The 11887-nt window shown below is 36.2% G+C and overlaps 3 protein-coding genes across 4 annotated transcripts; 2 read left to right on the forward strand and 1 right to left on the reverse strand.

Moving 5' to 3' along the window:
* LOC104714479 (serine/threonine-protein kinase At5g01020-like) lies at positions 137 to 3183 on the reverse strand. 2 transcript variants are annotated; one of them, XM_010431864.2, is made up of 6 exons: positions 2792 to 3183; positions 1970 to 2087; positions 1365 to 1500; positions 1103 to 1239; positions 865 to 988; positions 137 to 775 (listed from the first exon to the last, which is right to left on the reverse strand). In XM_010431864.2, exons 1-6 carry the CDS (start codon positions 3115 to 3117, stop codon positions 336 to 338), a joined length of 1281 nt encoding a protein of 426 aa, XP_010430166.1. In that variant the 5' UTR covers positions 3118 to 3183; the 3' UTR covers positions 137 to 335. The 2 variants fall into 2 exon arrangements, with proteins under 2 accessions (XP_010430166.1, XP_019085896.1); XM_019230351.1 differs by lacking the exon at positions 1970 to 2087 and having other exon boundaries at positions 2674 to 3183.
* On the forward strand, positions 5809 to 7419 carry LOC104714480. The gene is made up of 2 exons (XM_010431865.2): positions 5809 to 6211; positions 6345 to 7419. The coding sequence occupies exons 1-2, from the start codon at positions 5889 to 5891 to the stop codon at positions 7297 to 7299; spliced, it is 1278 nt and encodes a 425-aa protein (XP_010430167.1). The 5' UTR covers positions 5809 to 5888; the 3' UTR covers positions 7300 to 7419.
* LOC104714481 (putative G-type lectin S-receptor-like serine/threonine-protein kinase At1g61610) lies at positions 8966 to 11872 on the forward strand. Its single transcript, XM_010431866.2, has 6 exons — positions 8966 to 10360; positions 10521 to 10619; positions 10703 to 10911; positions 11003 to 11213; positions 11302 to 11539; positions 11630 to 11872. Exons 1-6 carry the CDS (start codon positions 9058 to 9060, stop codon positions 11802 to 11804), a joined length of 2235 nt encoding a protein of 744 aa, XP_010430168.1. The 5' UTR covers positions 8966 to 9057; the 3' UTR covers positions 11805 to 11872.

Genomic DNA, 11887 nt, shown 5'->3' on the forward strand with positions numbered 1-11887 from the left:
TAAGTTCGTTCAAATAGCCCGGCCCATTAAATGATATGATATTAATTAGTACTAGATGTTCCAGTTTGATCTACATAGTACAACCATACCAAAATAATTATGATCTAAACATTTTGGAGGTAAATCTCATAGCTAATTTGATTCAATATTTTTATATAAAACCTGTGGGATCACAAATCGATTACATTTATATTTAATTGCATCGTTCTTAATGGAAGTCATAGTACTCTCATTGATTATGTCACACTTTGATATACGTATGACCATATATAATATGCACACAACACACACACACGACATGTTATTTGTTTCTTTAGGGTCATTAAACCCTAAGTTCAAGATCTTAACGAACCCGGAGCTGATTTCCTACCACTCCGGTTATCCCTATCCCCTCGAACCTTCGGCGAAACCTTCCCTCCATGAGATTTAGGAGACAAAGGCCAATGACCAGAAGAAACCGCCATGTCCTTGTGATGTATGAGACTCTCTAGAGTTTCCACAACGGCAAGCATCTTGGGCCTGTCTTTAGGGTTAGGGCTCACACATTGTAATGCAAGAAGAGCCGTATCTTTAGCCGCCTTGACTGAGTATTGTCCCGCGAGCCTCGGGTCCATAACGCATCGGAGACGGCGGCTGCTCGTTAGGTAAGGCTTTGACCAGTCGATGATGTTCTGTTGGTTTTTTGGTCTTGACTTTTCGGTGGCTCTTCTTCCTGTTAGGAGCTCGAGTAAAACTACACCGTAACTGTACACATCACTCTTTGTCGTTAAATGCCCTGAAAATATTGCGCTCCCATGCGTTAGATAAAATTGATCGAAGGAAATTTATTGATAACCATGCAAGGAAAAGACAAGTGTTGTGTACCTGTTGAAACATATTCAGGAGCAGCATAACCATAAGTGCCCATGACTCGAGTTGTGACATGAGATTTGGATCCTTCTGGTCCCATTTTCGCCAAACCAAAATCTGATAACTTCGCCGTAAAATCCTTGATTTTTTTTTTAAAAAAAGCACATCAAATTAATAAATAATTTTCCTAATTAAAAATTTAATTATATACTACTAGTTATTAATTTTCAAGCTGAAAAATAATTAAAATTACCGAATCAAGTAGGATATTAGAAGTCTTGAAATCGCGATAAATGATTGGACTCTCCAAATCATGCAAAAACGCCAAACCCTTAGCGGCTGCGACAGCGATCTTCAGCCTCGTCGCCCACGGTAGTGATAGTGAAATCCCTGTACGATAGATGAGGACTCATTTACACAATTAGAAAACTAAATGAAATACTGATCACTTAAATAAATATATATGCGAATGCGACCGCATACTATATATATAGAATTATTAAAAATGTTCATACGTTTGAAGAGGTGATTTTCTAGGCTACCACGTGGCATGAACTCGTAGATGAGGACTCGTTCCTCCTCCTCGCAGCAGTATCCTATGAGTTTGACTAAATTCGGGTGCTTTAATTGTCCAAGAAGTATGACTTCAGACTGCAAATGAACCATAAACAAATCTAAATTAATTATATTCTTAGAGACTAAACTAAGAAGATACGTGTATAAGTGTATAACAAAGTGGTCTCACCAACTATTATATCATACCAACAAGAAAAATATTCTGTTACGATGTACGTGACACCAAAAAAGAAACGACAAGATTATCATATACGTACTTAATCCATATTATTATAACCAAATACATTTTTCAGTATAGTTTTATACCCTTAAGTATTTAAAGATAAAGACATGAGTCCAAAGGATCTTTGACTTCGATATATATAAATCATGAGGAGTGGTTTTGTTCTATAAGAATTCTATTTTTTGGATGCCCCATAGTTTAAACTATATATGCGTAATCACTAATCAAATATGCCATAATTAAAAACTATAAAATAGTAACAAGTGAAAAAAAAAAACTCAATAATCAATCAGGCATGCAATTATTGGTAAACGTTCTTACAAGCCATTCACGATGTCCTTGAAGTCCTTCAATGTCCAATAACTTGACAGCAACCGGCTGAGCCTTTAGGCTTTGTCGGAGATTTTCATCCATATAACCTTTATACACTTTACCGAACCCACCTTCTCCAAGAAGATAGTTCGCGNATGAGGACTCGTTCCTCCTCCTCGCAGCAGTATCCTATGAGTTTGACTAAATTCGGGTGCTTTAATTGTCCAAGAAGTATGACTTCAGACTGCAAATGAACCATAAACAAATCTAAATTAATTATATTCTTAGAGACTAAACTAAGAAGATACGTGTATAAGTGTATAACAAAGTGGTCTCACCAACTATTATATCATACCAACAAGAAAAATATTCTGTTACGATGTACGTGACACCAAAAAAGAAACGACAAGATTATCATATACGTACTTAATCCATATTATTATAACCAAATACATTTTTCAGTATAGTTTTATACCCTTAAGTATTTAAAGATAAAGACATGAGTCCAAAGGATCTTTGACTTCGATATATATAAATCATGAGGAGTGGTTTTGTTCTATAAGAATTCTATTTTTTGGATGCCCCATAGTTTAAACTATATATGCGTAATCACTAATCAAATATGCCATAATTAAAAACTATAAAATAGTAACAAGTGAAAAAAAAAAACTCAATAATCAATCAGGCATGCAATTATTGGTAAACGTTCTTACAAGCCATTCACGATGTCCTTGAAGTCCTTCAATGTCCAATAACTTGACAGCAACCGGCTGAGCCTTTAGGCTTTGTCGGAGATTTTCATCCATATAACCTTTATACACTTTACCGAACCCACCTTCTCCAAGAAGATAGTTCGCGGAGAAACTCTGAGTGATCATCTTGAGTTCACACATTTGAAAATCCACTAAATCGGCTCCGAGAGTCTGTGCAAGATCTTCGTTGATCCTAGCCGATGAAGAACGGCTTAGATCAGCGAAAGAGAGTCGCCGGAAGGAAGGAAGTGGTCCGAGATGGTTCTTAGAGAACTCTGATCTCGAAGGTCGGCAACGGCTGAGATTGCCGAAGACGGTTTGGTCATCGACCGAGCAGCAGTTTGAGGCAAAGGGTTTCCATAACGGTGATGATTTGGTGGATGCTGTTGTTGACGAGTCTCTCATCGGAAAAGAGGGTTTAACTCAATGTTTTTTTTTGTGTTGTACGTTTTGAAGTAGGAGTCAAAACGATGATGGATGGGTTGGGTCTTATTTATACATATGAGAAATATAACAAAGAAGTGTAAATATAATATAAATCATTGTATGTATAGGTTTATTGGTTAGTTTTATGACATTTAAAAATGCATATTACAGGATCAATCCGTATATTTGAATTTGGATACTCTGATCTAATGATATTTTCTTGGTTATAGAACATTACAAGTATATAGAATGCTCATTAAACCTAAGACGTCCAATAATCATCAAAGATTCAACTTTTGCTTTACATGTATTTAATTAATTTCATTTCCCTAAAAACAAGGAAAATGTAATTTCAACCGGTTTGCTAGCTATCTTGTACACTCACACAAATATATTATTTGAAAAGTATAATGATATGAAAGAAAATGTGAATATAGCGGTTTTGTTTTGTAGCTTTCCATTAAGGATAAGCTTATAAAAAAAAGATGAAGAGGCAAGAGTAGAGACGTTCTTTCTTCAACTGCCCTAACCACTCTACTCAAACTTGGGGTTTTGCGTCATGATGTCTTCTCTTTTAACTCATTGTAAAGATATGTAGATGTGTGTGTCACATTTAAGAATTGATATTGTTAGAATAACCTATTTAAAATCACGGACGAGTCTGGAGTTATAGCATAATAAATAAGTGTAATGGATTTGTTATATTAGTCAACAAGTCGGCGATCGATTTTATTGTAAGCTTTCGTCACTACATAATTCACCTAATGGTTAAATTAAAAGCTAAACTAAGTTTTTGCTCTGAAGATCCAGTTAAATTAAAAGAGAAAGAGCGATTACAAGAAAGTATACAATCGTAAATTCGTAATTAAAGATGTTGTTTAACCTTAACTTTTATAAGTATAGCACGCCAAAACGCTAATAGATGAAATAAATTAAATAACTCACAAAATCTTTCAATTAACTCATTTGAATTATATATTTACTAAAGACATTGGGGTAGATTCATTAAGTAAGATCCAGAGTTTGGTCATCGACCTGATTAACACAAAAATACAAGCATACATGTCGATATAATTCGTACTAGTTAACTTAACCTTTTACCAAAAAAATTCGTAGTAAAGTATTTATTATGGAGTTATGGTTATGGTTGTGGGTTTATAATCTGAACAAGAAATTTCCTCAACGGATACTTTTTGTTTTTCAGTTTTATTTACTTATTAATTGATTTCTGATAATTCTTTCTTGTGAAAAATCATAGGAGCAGTTAAAATGAGATAATGGATGATGTATGAAAAAATGGATAATGTCTACTAAATTATAATAATAATAAAAAAGCATTTCTATTACGTTTCTTCCTGCTCCACTGTTTCAAAATTATTGGCTTATTCAATTCCATCCTATTAAAAAAAACAAATCAGATATTGGATAAATAATTTCTGACTGATCTGCACTAGCTAAAAGTCTATATTATAATGTTGGTATAAAACACTATAAATGTATAAATTTATCGAAAAGCTAATATTCTAAAAGTTCCTTAACATATATATCTCCATATTTTCATATATGGTTATAGTTCATGACAATGTCTCTATGGACTTGGTTATGGTTCATGCATGGATATAGTATGGTTATCTGGTAAGAAAGTGAAGTATAACAAAGTAACAAAGCAAACGGATATTGATCGGTCTTTGGTTGACATGGGTCTTTGGTTAGCCCTCCTGATGAGACTTGAGGTCCTTACATCGATAGGATTTGCTTGCTCTGTATGGAGTGCCTTGTGGTTCCTTGAGTGCCGGCCGCCGAGAGGTAACAAGAAAACACATGAGATAAAACGTTCAGTAAACCGTTATTTTTGGAGTTTAATTTGGACATGGATGAACCCGGAACGTCCACTAAGTCTTGTAATTGTCCCCTTCTCATCTCTTGGCTAGCTTGGGAGAATTTAATATGTGAATGAGCACGGTTTTGATTATTAAACTAGTTCTTAAATAGGATCGGAATTCAATGAGGTTCGACCAAATTAGACGTTCATACTACTAAGTACTAACCATCAAAATTTCCATCTGTGTACTTTAACTTTACGCTAAGGATATCATAGGGAAATTGGTTTGTCTTATTCAAAATATTTTAAATCTACAATCTTATATGCTTTCATAAGAACTTTAGATTTATTAACACAATTTTCTTTTCTAGATTTATCTTTATTCCTTTTTTTTTCCCTCTTTTTAGCATCTCTTTAGTCATCCACTAAGTCAAAAAGCTATTCATATGAGTGGCTCCAGGCTACAGGTATCTCTATGATTTTCATTTCTTTAGTATAGTTTTACTCAAATAATTTACTTTAACCGATAATTTAACCAAATTTACGAAATATAAACCATACAAATTTAGAGACAAAAATCTAAATTTTTTGAAAGGAAAAGAAAATCTCTAATTTTGAAATTTTAATAATAAAATTAATTTACTGAGAGCTGATAACTTAAGAGTGGAATGTGACTCTTATAAATTAGCTTTATCTTTTTATGTCTTCTTTATGAAAACAAAGTTAAAAGACTTGCCAATCAGAAATTACTTGATTACACAACTTTACCCTCCACTATCAAAAGTTATATCGAGCCACCCCACTACTCTATAAAATCGTCGTTTTCACCCCCAAAATTGTTATCAAAATATAAATTAAACCCCTCAGATTAATATTAAAACCTGACAATCATAACTCACTAAATTCCCTTAAAGCTTCAAGAACAAAAATGTATGTGACGAGGACATTATCGCAGTACAGAAAATATCACAAGACGCTCTCGGAGGAGTCACCGGAAGGTCCGTTCTCTGGGGTTCTGGTTATTACAGACGAAGAAGCCGAAACAGAGGACACGTTCTGTTTCGGGATGTGTACGAGGACAAAAATCGAGAAGCTCCCGTTACCTCAAGACAAGATCTTATCAGTTGTTCACTTAGACAGTTCTGGTAACAGAGAGACTTCCGTTAAGAAGGTCTTGTTCATACCGGCTCTCGATCAACCCTTGTCTTCGAATCGGTATTACGTTGTTCACGCTAGAGGCAGACACAAAGGGTAAGATCCAAAAAAACACACGAGAATATCAATGTTCTAAGGCTTAATTTCAGATTTTAGTGCTGTGTTTAGTCTTTCGGTGATTAAAAAGGAAAAAACTAGTCTTGTGAACTCTTCTCGTTTTTTATTTCAGGAAAGTTTCTGTGTGTTCTAGAGAGATAGAGAGAGGGTTATGTTGTTTTCCAGATGTCTTGCATGACAAGAAACCTAAACCTTTGGATCCAAGAAATATATATCAGACGGTTAAGATCAATCGGCATCACGATCGGACGTTCTTTGCCAAATCTGTGGCACCAGACGGTACACCTCCTTCATTTCTCAAGAAGAAAGGATGGGAGCTACGAACCTCGAGGAGCCTACATCCGAGGAGACCTAGAGAAGCTCTAGGCTTAGACGATGAGCTAAGAGCTCGTCTTCCTGCATTCGGATTTCCAGTCTCTACGATTAGGTCAGGGAGCGTGATAGTAGGAGAATGGTATTGCCCGTTTATGTTCGTAAGGGAGAATTGTAGCGTAAGTCACCAAATGAGGAAGTCAATGTTTTATAGGATCACACTTTCCCAATACTGGGAACGTATCTACCATTGTGAAAACAATGAAGCAAGCAACGATCTTGACGAGAACAGTGATGAAAACGAAGAAGAAGTGGTGAGAGTAGAGGCAAACGTCGTGAGAGAAGCCAACTATGTGAAGGGTATGGAGGCAGTTAAGGGGGAGAAAGAAGCGCATGGAGGGTTTTATTGGTATAGGCAGGTTCAAGGTTCACGAGGACCGGGGGAGAGGAGGAGGAAGACGGGTACAGGGTCTCCGGTGGGGCTGAGTTTTGTGGTAGTAGAAAGGATGAGAAGGGTAATGGAGGAAGGAGGGTGGGTGGGAGGAGGAAGGAAAGTGGTGAGAGTGGAGAGGGATGAACCAATTAAGGTTTCTAGAAGAGATTGTAGGAATCTGAATGGTAACAACGATAGAGATTGGAGGAGATTTGGGTGTTATGTGTTGGTGGAGAGTTTTGGGCTGAGAAGAGCAGATGGGGTTTTGTTGGTTAAATGTGTATTTAGACATACTAATAGATTGAGATGTAAGTGGGAGTAACTCTTCCTTTATGCATGCAATAAATTATACTTATACAGTATTACCAAAATCCCTAAGCATTGGACCTGCATGCTTATGGTTATGTTTTATGAAAAATATTAGTACCGCAGGTTTCCTAAATCTGTTTATGTACTGTTTTGTATACAAGTACGATATATACAGTATATATAAAGTTTGATAATGGCAACAAAAAATAAACTCGGCCAACAATTTATATCTTTACTTTATAATTATAAAGAAGACTCTAAACAGGCAAGGATGGTTACAGAGGTTACAAAAAGCAAACCATTACTAAACCTGCCGGAGAAAGAAGAAGTCCTCTACCACAACCCCAATCTCTAGCCACTTTGAACATTTTAAAGGGCATAAGAATGAACTCAAATTACTCAACACAAGGAGCCATACAATACAAGGACACCCCACACTATTCAACAAACAGAGGCAAAGACACTCTCTCATCAGTCATCATGAAAAATTCTATTAAACCATCGGATGAGTTGAGGCTATATAGGAAGTAGTCTTTAGATCATTCGTGAGGCTTTGAGCGATGAGGTTAGCACCTCTATTTGAGCAAGAAGTTTCGATATGAAGTCTTTCACATTCCAAGAATTGATTTAAAACTCATCATATAATTACTGTTAACCCCTACATAATTTTGTTTTTACCGATTTGCTAAAAAAAAATCATTATCTTGTTTTTATTTTACATCCCAGAAGAAAAGAAGTAAGTATATTAAATTTGTAATCTGTAAAACTAAAAACTAAAAAAAATATCTAAGCAAATTATGCCATGTTTTAAAGGGTTTGTACCAAACTAGGCTGAAAGAAGAGTCAGTAGTGGTGGGGAGATTCTCCGGAAGTCATCATGCATGCGTTTGCCAATGTGATCATGTAGCTGTCAGAAAAATGTTGTTTGCTTTCACGCGTGTGATCTGCGTAAATGGAAATTGTGCTTTGTAATGAAAGTGAGATTCAACATAAAATTTTGAATTATGCATAATGCCATAGTGGGGGTTTGTAAAACGCCATTTAGTTTTCATATAAAATTAATAAATTAAAATTTTTTTTTTCGACATCATACATATTATTGAGCTTTATACTTCAACATCCGGTCAAAAACATACTTGGACAGATCCGGATACACGCATCAAAAACCTTCGAATATATCATCTGTGGACAGATCCAGGATATGCATTCGTGCATTTATCAGTCACTATACTAATCCAAATACAATGAACTTTTGAGGTGTCGATAAGTGTCTATCCCAATTGTATCATGTTACTATTAAGACTTCCAAAAAAATATAAAAAGATAGAAAAAACAAAATCTTGGATGTTCTCAATCTCAAGTCTCAACCGCCCAAATAAGGAAAGGTCGCATTTCAATAACGATGAAAAACGGACTGATATACAAATTTCTGGCCTTTAAAGTCACAGTTTTGCATTATATATTTCAAAGTCTATATTTTTTGCATTATATATTTCAAAGTCTATATAAAACGTGAAATATTCATATTCTTGTCATATTTGGTCAACACGATTCACCTGTTGTCCTTTTCAGTCGTTTGAATTTCTTTTGGAATTATTATTTCCACTAGTTTCCTCAACTAAAATGAATATATTGATGACTTTTCTCCTTTTATGTTAAAAAAAAAGGTATATACAAGTCATTAAGTGGAGAAAGACCAACTACGAAATATCAAGAGTCATTATTTTTGTTCTATTTTTTTTTTAAATCGTGGTTTAAAGATCTCAAAAGTATGGCAGGATTTTACAGAATCCTTACTTTGGTGATGAACCTTTTGATGTTGTTCCAACTATGTAGCATCGTATCTTGCTCCACAAGCAACTCAATCACCAGAAACCAGACGATACGAGACGGAGACTCACTGGTCAGCAATGATGGAAGCTTCGAGGTTGGATTCTTTAGTCCCAAAAATTCAACCTTAAGGTATGTTGGAATATGGTACAAGAACATCGAGCCTCAAACAGTTGTCTGGGTAGCGAATCGTGAGAAGCCATTGTTGGATCACAACGGAGCTTTGAAGATCGCAGATGACGGGAACTTGGTGGTCGTTAATGGTCAAAACGTAACAGTTTGGTCCACAAGTGCTAAGCCCGAGTCAAACAACACCGTTGCTGCTCTGTTGAGAACAGGGGATTTGGTTCTGTCTTCAGATTCAGACAGAAACAAATGGTATTGGGAGAGTTTTGACAATCCAACAGATACTTTCTTGCCGAGTATGAGGGTTCGGGTGGATCCTTCACTGGGAGAAAATCACGGTTTTGTTCCGTGGAAATCCGAAAATGATCCTTCACCAGGAAGGTATTCAATGGGGATTGATCCTAATGGAGCACCAGAGATTGTGATTTGGGAAGGGGAGAAGAGGAAATGGCGTAGCGGACCGTGGAACTCGGCTATATTTACCGGTATACCGGATATGCACCGAGTCACAAACTATATTAGAGGGTTTAAGCTCTCTCCTCCTGATCGAGATGGTATCGTGTATTTCACTTATGTTACCATAAACAGTTCTGATTTCTTGAGGTTTCGGATTAGGTTTGATGGCGTACAAGAGCAGTTTAGATGGAATAAGGATGCCAAGAACTGGACTTTGCTTCAAAAGAAACCGGACACGGAATGCGAGAACTATAACCGTTGCGGTAATTACAGTGTATGTGATGATAGCAAAGAGTTTGGTTCCGGTAAATGCAGCTGCATTGATGGGTTTGAGCCGGTTTATCAGGATCAATGGAACAACATGAATTTTTCGGGTGGGTGCAAGAGAAGAGTTGCATTGAATTGTAGTCAGAATCTGGTTGCGGATAAAAGAGATGGGTTTAAGGTGCTAAAGCGAATGAAGTTGCCTGATTTTGGATCAGTTGTTCCACTTAACAGCTTAGTAACTTGTAAAGATGTATGCGTGAGGGACTGCTCGTGTAATGCTTATGCGGTTGTAGGAGGGATCGGATGTATGATTTGGACCCGTGAGTTGATCGATATAGAGCGTTTTAAGCTTGGTGGAAACTATATCAACATCCGGCTGGCAGGTTCTGAACTAGGTTTGTAAAAATGTTTAAGCTCTCAGATAACATTTTAAAAGATTTTTTTTTTTTTTTTTTGGGTTTAAGGTGAATATAAAAAAAGATTTTAAAAGATTTAACCATGACTAACTGAAATCTGTATCCTGAAGTAAGTTGGTTTCTTTGGTTGTGTATACAGGTGGAAAGGAGAAACCGAAAATTTGGATAATTATTGTCAGTGTTATAGGTGCATTCTTGCTAGGATTATGCATTTGGATCTCATGTAAAAGGCTTAAAGGTAAAGCCTCTACTCGCACATAGTCTTGTTTAAAAAAATTTAACTGCTAAGCCTAAGACTGTCAAATATTTCATGATCTGCAGCTTTCTTGTGGAAGAAGAAAGATCTTCCAGTTTCTGATACAAGAGATAACTCGGTTAACTTCAAAAGCTCACCGATCAATGTTCTAGTTGGGGATCAAGTTGACACACCTGATTTGCCAGTTTTCAGTTTCGACAGCGTAGCCTCAGCAACAGGAGATTTCGCTGAAGAAAACAAACTTGGACAGGGCGGATTCGGTACTGTATATAAGGTGAAACAATCGAAAATGTCCTGAAAATAATGTTGGATAATAAAATTTTGCTATGTAAAAAAGAACTTATGTGTTATATATGTTTGTACAGGGAAACTTTTCAGAAGGAAGAGAGATCGCGGTGAAGAGACTATCAGGGAAGTCTAAGCAAGGACTAGAGGAATTCAAGAACGAGATCTTACTAATTGCGAAACTCCAACATCGGAATCTTGTTAGATTACTAGGATGTTGCATTGAAGATAACGAGAAGATGCTTCTTTATGAATACATGCCAAACAAGAGTTTAGATCGCTTCCTTTTTGGTATGTTTTCTTTTTTCTAAACAATGTCAATAATAAGGTTCAGAAGCTTTTGTGGATTTGAGTATATGATATCGATGTCTCTGGACAGATGAGAGTAAACGAGGAAGTTTGGACTGGAGAAAACGATGGGAGATCATTGGAGGAATTGCTAGAGGATTGCTTTACTTGCATAGAGACTCAAGACTAAAGATCATTCACCGTGACCTAAAAGCTAGCAATATCTTGCTAGACACGGAAATGAATCCAAAGATTTCGGATTTCGGTATGGCTAGGATCTTCAACTACCGACAAGACCAGGCCAACACGATCCGAGTCGTCGGCACATAGTAACTAAACAAACCTCTTTGTCTCCTCTAATAAAAAAAATGAAACGGTATCAATTTCCAAGTTTCTAATGATATAGTTTTGATGTGAAGTGGTTATATGGCGCCGGAGTATGCAATGGAGGGGATCTTTTCAGAGAAATCTGATGTGTATAGCTTTGGAGTGTTGATATTGGAGATTGTGAGTGGAAGAAAAAACATTAGCTTTCGAGGATCTGAACATGGAAGTCTCATCGGTTATGTAAGTTTCTATTCTTTTCAGGTTTAGTTTATAGTTCGGTTTGGTTCGCTTAGATATTTTTTTTGGTTACTAAATGTTCTAAACGGAAAACAAAATCAGGCGTGGTATTT

This window comes from Camelina sativa, chromosome 9, assembly GCF_000633955.1.
Source record: "Camelina sativa cultivar DH55 chromosome 9, Cs, whole genome shotgun sequence".
In the NCBI taxonomy this organism is placed as follows: domain Eukaryota; kingdom Viridiplantae; phylum Streptophyta; class Magnoliopsida; order Brassicales; family Brassicaceae; genus Camelina; species Camelina sativa.

What these genes read in the sequence shown, in the direction of transcription:
- LOC104714480 (XM_010431865.2), top strand. Translation starts at nt 5,889, where the DNA reads ATGTATGTGACGAGGACATTATCGCAGTACAGAAAATATCACAAGACG. An exon ending in GCTAGAGGCAGACACAAAGG is followed by an intron (nt 6,212 to 6,344) that starts GTAAGATCCAAA and finishes TTTTTATTTCAG; the next exon opens with GAAAGTTTCTGTGTGTTCTA.
- LOC104714479 (XM_010431864.2), bottom strand. Translation starts at nt 3,117, where the DNA reads ATGAGAGACTCGTCAACAACAGCATCCACCAAATCATCACCGTTATGG. An exon ending in AGAAAATCACCTCTTCAAAC is followed by an intron (nt 1,240 to 1,364) that starts GTATGAACATTT and finishes TCTATCGTACAG; the next exon opens with GGATTTCACTATCACTACCG. An exon ending in CTAATATCCTACTTGATTCG is followed by an intron (nt 989 to 1,102) that starts GTAATTTTAATT and finishes AAAAAAATCAAG; the next exon opens with GATTTTACGGCGAAGTTATC.
- LOC104714481 (XM_010431866.2), top strand. Translation starts at nt 9,058, where the DNA reads ATGGCAGGATTTTACAGAATCCTTACTTTGGTGATGAACCTTTTGATG. An exon ending in CTCATGTAAAAGGCTTAAAG is followed by an intron (nt 10,620 to 10,702) that starts GTAAAGCCTCTA and finishes CATGATCTGCAG; the next exon opens with CTTTCTTGTGGAAGAAGAAA. An exon ending in ATCCGAGTCGTCGGCACATA is followed by an intron (nt 11,540 to 11,629) that starts GTAACTAAACAA and finishes TTTGATGTGAAG; the next exon opens with TGGTTATATGGCGCCGGAGT.